Genomic DNA, 5,172 nt, shown 5'->3' with positions numbered 1-5,172 from the left:
TTGTATACGTTGAGAAATACGACTCAAGTGATTAATAATACAGTCAAGGATGACATGTAACAACTGTCTTGTATACGTTGAGAAATACGACTCAAGTGATTAATAATACAGTCAAGGATGACATGTAACAACTGTCTTGTATACGTCGAGAAATACAACAAGTGATTAATAATACAGTCAAGGATGACATGCATGAATTGTCTTGTATACGTTGAGAAATACGACAAGTGATTAATAATACAGTCAAGGATGACATGTAAGAATTGTCTTATATACGTTGAGAAATACGACTCACATGATTAATAATACAGTCAAGAATGACATGTAAGAATTATCTTGTATACGTTGAGAAATACGACTCACGTTATTAATAATACAGTCAAGGATAACATGTAACAACTGTCTCGTATACGTTGAGAAATACGACTCACGTTGTTAATAATAATACAGTCAAGGATGACATGTAACAACTGTCTCGTATACGTTGAGAAATACGACTCACGTTGTTAATAATAATACAGTCAAGGATGACATGTAACAACTGTCTCGTATACGTTGAGAAATACGACTCACGTGATTGATAATACAGTCAAGGATGATGTGTAATGTTCATATGATGTAAAACTATATGTACTTCCACAAATTACACCTTTTAGATAATATATGCAACTCTTCATCATGTCTCTTCTTTTTTCAAAATAGTTATTTGAATATATTATATTGAGAAAATACTTGACTCAATATTTAGCTTTCCCAAGACCTGTCACTAAAAAATCAAGACAATGCAAAGCTAAAAAATTAACAAATCCAACAAACAGTGACAGGTACATTTAATTTTTTAATGTTTTTATTTGGGTTAAGAGCTTCCTGGAGAGTGAGCTACAATAATATGCTGGAAATAAACATTACGCACAGAACTACGAGCCTCGTTCTTAATAGTGCCCACGTTGATCGTATTTATGACAGAAAACAACTTGTGTTCATACACCTTTATTTTTAGGAACAGTTTTCTTTTACAATTTGTCTTACAGTTACATTCTTTATGTTTTTAATTTCTATTTTATATTGTAGCTCTCCAACTATTTTTCTATAAATTATAATGAAATTCCATTAATGTATTAACTGAATTCGTGTCACTGTATCTTGATTAGCTACGATCTTTTAACTTTTGCTAAAATATACTTCAAATCTTTCCTGCAAATTTCCCCTCCTCTATCTGTTCTTGCCACTTTTCCACCTAGAAGAAAGAAAAAAAATTCATTAAAGTGTATAATTCAGTGTTTTTATCCAGTTTTTTTGGTAAGAATGTTCATGCTACCACTAAGTGTTTATCAATTACAACGTGTACTGTACGTATATCTTAGTGCTTGATTTTTATATCAGTTAAAAAGAAAGAAAAAAAATTCATTAAAGTGTATAATTCAGTGTTTTTATCCAGTTTTTTTGTTACGGATGTTCATGCTACCACTAAGTGTTTATCAATTACAACGTGTACTGTACTTATATCTTAGTGCTTAATTTTTATATTAGTTAAAAAGAAAGAAAAAAATTCATTAAAGTGTATAATTCAGTGTTTTTATCCAGTTTTTTTTGGTAAGGATGTTCATGCTACCACTAAGTGTTTATCAATTACAACGTGTACTGTACGTATATCTTAGTGCTTTATTTTTATATCAGTTAAAAAGAGTTACATCCTGGGAATATCTTGTACTGAGTAAGAAAATCTCTGCTAGCAGTTTTGTTTAGAATGGAACCTGTACGGAAAAGTCTAACAAAAAATAAGTGAATAAAATAAACAAATTTTTAGACTTCATTATTCTGGTGATTTGTCTTGTTTCATACTTGTGTTGTCTTTTTTAGTACCCATCTATCTACTCCACAAATCAGAATCACACTAAAAGATTTGTTTGTTGGTATTAATAATTTGTCAGTGATGGCAAAACCTTTTTACTGTAATCCAAGCAGTTATAATTTATGTAAAAAAAAAAGTCCTCATGAGAAGACACTGTTTGACTATAAACTTTTCTTGGTTATAAATAAGGTTACTATGGCCGGATCAACAAGAACTGGTACAATCACACCGAAAAACTTTCATCATTTTTTTAAAGTAAAATAAGACGAGTTATGAAAATTTTAAAATGAACAGATCATTTGCACAGATGTATCTTGGTCTATCAAAACACAATTTATCTCCTTACCCAACTGTTAGGACAAAGAGACTGGTAGACCTTCTTGAAGTAATTGCAAGGTTCATAATCGTCTCCCTTCACCTTGCGACATCGGTAAAAATCCACAAAATTCTGCCAACAGTTCCTGTGTGATTAGTTTTGAAAAACATATGAAGAAGGTACTACTGCAATAGCAGTATGTCAAGGAATAGAAACCTTATGATATTTATATAATTTATTATAGATTCTGTTAATACATACAAATTTTCAACTTTTACAATATTTTTACTCATTAAAGAAACTCACCCATATTTCACTACAAGTGATGTGGCAAGGGTCTGAAAATCATGGGGGGGGGAAAAGATTCTCCTCTACCCACTAAATCTTTTCTTATAATTTCATATAAACAAGATAACTAAAAATTGTTAATTTAAAAAGGGAAATAGGGATCATCCAAAAAGTACAGAAACAAGTTGAATCAAGATGCAAAGATATTTTCAAGATTATGAATAGGAACTCTAAAAAAAAAATAAAAAAAAGAAGAAACAAACAAACTAGGTAGTAAGTTGTGTCTACATTATTTTCTCAAGCTACAAAAAGGGGATTCATAGTTTGATAAAATAATGTAGCCTAGTTTGTTTACTTTTTTTTTTAGAGTCCCTAGTTGTAGGCTTCAAAATATAATTTTTGCATTTTGATTCAACTTCTTTCTGTACTTCTTGGATGATCCCTATTCCCCTTCTTAAATTAAAAATTTTCAATTATCTTGTTTCCTAAGATTTTTTATGTCCATTTAGGGTGATTAAGTTTTAAGCTACATATGTACGTTGTTTACTCTAATAAAATGAAGCATTTCCAACTTGTATAAAATGGAGCATTCCTGACTAGTAAAAAGGTGTTTAAATGACTTCTACGTTATTAGATGTTTGATTAGTTTCAGAGAGCTTATTTTGGTAGCAAAGAAGAACTTAGAAAATGTTAGAGGGTGAAAATCACGACTTTCAAGAATCAACTTAAAAATTGATCTATAACCTTCGTGGGAGTTTGTTTAGTAGCTGTGCATAGGTTTTGGCACAGTATACCAAGCCATTTTTGCTGTATGCTTCAGCACTCAAATGGCTTCACAGAGAAACTTGGCCAGTAGTGATGAAAAACTGATAAAATCTCTCCTCCTTCTTCAAGAGTCAACATAAAAATAGTTCTATGACCTGCACACAAGTTTTTCTAGTAGGTTTGGATAAAATATTCATAGCCATTTCTTCTGTAGGCTTGTGAAAGAAGAATAATGTGAATAATAATAATATCAAGAACAACTGAATTAATACTAAATTTTTTCTAACAATCTTGTCAATATTTTAGAAGCCTTAGTCATTGAGACAGAAGGTCTCGGGTGTTGTTTCAAGTCTCCTTTTTTTAATATGGTTTTTGTCCATATGTTCTATTAGCATTTTTGTGAAATTTCATGGTGATCCGTATTAAGAATCACTATTGTGGTTTATGATACTTTCTTTATCCAGGGGTGTAAAAGTCCATTAACTTGATGACAGGGACTATCAAATTTCCACTCTGGACTATTATGAATTCCATACATACTAGTCCAGAGCTAATGTGGTTCTGCTTGCATGAAATGAGTGTAAAATCTATCTCTATATTCAATAAACAAAACTTACACAAATCTACCCACTGTTATTTTTTCTTTCAAATTGTTAAATATGTACTATCTCTGAAATTGTCATTTATCAACAACAAGCTAAGTCATCATAAGCATGATATGGAAACACTCGTGGGACACCATTACCGACCTGTAAATTAATATATCCAATTATTTAATTTTTTATTTATAACACTCTCTAATATACGTGGTTACATTTCATCGAACACAGATTGAGAAACAAGTTCAGGAGATGCAATTTAACTTTATCTTATCATCAAATTTATATATATATATATTTTACCAAACTAATTATTTTATAACAGAAAGAGTTACCTTATAACTTACTCAGTTATGCAAATTTTTAAAGTAAAAAAGTACATTCAGTGATAAATTCATGAAACAAACATTCTTGAAACACAGCAACAGTTGAAACATTTATTGAAACTTATCCATAAAATTACACTGGTGGAGTCTATCTGTTGCATGTATTGAATAATTTTATGTTTCTGCCTGTTAAACTAGACGAAATCACTCATGTTCTATCTAAAACAGGTAGACGACCCCATCAGCATATAATGGGAATAATTCCAACACTGATAGCGTTTTTGTTATGCAGTTCACATGTTATTAGAGATCATGTACTGTCAGAGAAAACCACTTTTATTTAAAGTATAGAGTGGATTTTTCCTCTTCTCACACAAAAAGCAGCTCAACGCTTGCTAAGCTGGAGGAAAATATACCAAATGTTTTGTTATGAAATTCATTAACTCACTTTTAAAATAGTACCAAGTAAATAGTTAGTTCTACAACTTATACCATTCCTTATCGTACTCTCTCTTGGTGTTTGTATATTGATGGCAGTATGGAAAATGACTTCCAAACTATGTCTTATTATCTCCCAGTTGTATTAATCATAATTTCAACTTACAAAAGATATTATTATGTCCTTATTTACTCTTACAAATTTCCTTTCATCTTAACTATAGTTTTTTTGTTTTTTTCTCTTAACCAAGTGAACAACAGGTGTGGAAGTCCTTCCATGTTTAGTTATTACACAAACATAAAAAAAGAATTATTACAAACCTGGTTTGGTTTTGATTTGGAAAGCGGGCATCAAAAGGAGCTGTGGATAAAGCTTCAACGTTAGACATGATGGACGTAGACATAACCTCTATATAAAAGAAAGATGTCACCTGAATGTCCTGCAACTGTTAACTTTTACCTTTTTTTTTAAACAAACTAAAACATTTGTTCTAAATACTTTTTATATCTTAATGATTGTACACAACTTAAAAGTAAAGAAAAACAAATACATTTTTATGTCCATTATTATTGTGAATAATATAAAAC

At 30.4% G+C, this 5,172-nt stretch overlaps 1 protein-coding gene across 4 annotated transcripts in view; it reads right to left on the bottom strand.

The window, feature by feature from the left end:
* Positions 1–974: 974 nt before the first annotated feature.
* Positions 975–5,172, bottom strand: part of LOC106468867 (cytochrome c oxidase subunit 6B1-like) — a 6,398-nt gene continuing 2,200 nt past the window's right edge. For all 4 annotated transcript variants that reach the window (XM_013929311.2, XM_013929314.2, XM_013929312.2 and 1 more), the window contains exons 2-4: positions 4,906–4,993; positions 2,199–2,313; positions 975–1,237 (exon numbers count right to left, since the gene is read on the bottom strand). In XM_013929311.2, the coding sequence (XP_013784765.1) occupies positions 1,184–1,237; positions 2,199–2,313; positions 4,906–4,988 (252 nt within the window). In that variant the 5' untranslated portion in view covers positions 4,989–4,993 and the 3' untranslated portion in view covers positions 975–1,183. The remainder of the gene's footprint in view (positions 1,238–2,198; positions 2,314–4,905; positions 4,994–5,172) is intronic.

This window comes from Limulus polyphemus, unplaced genomic scaffold (assembly GCF_000517525.1).
Source record: "Limulus polyphemus unplaced genomic scaffold, Limulus_polyphemus-2.1.2 Scaffold3195, whole genome shotgun sequence".
NCBI lineage: Eukaryota > Metazoa > Arthropoda > Merostomata > Xiphosura > Limulidae > Limulus > Limulus polyphemus.
This window is presented reverse-complemented; position numbering and strand designations above follow the sequence as displayed.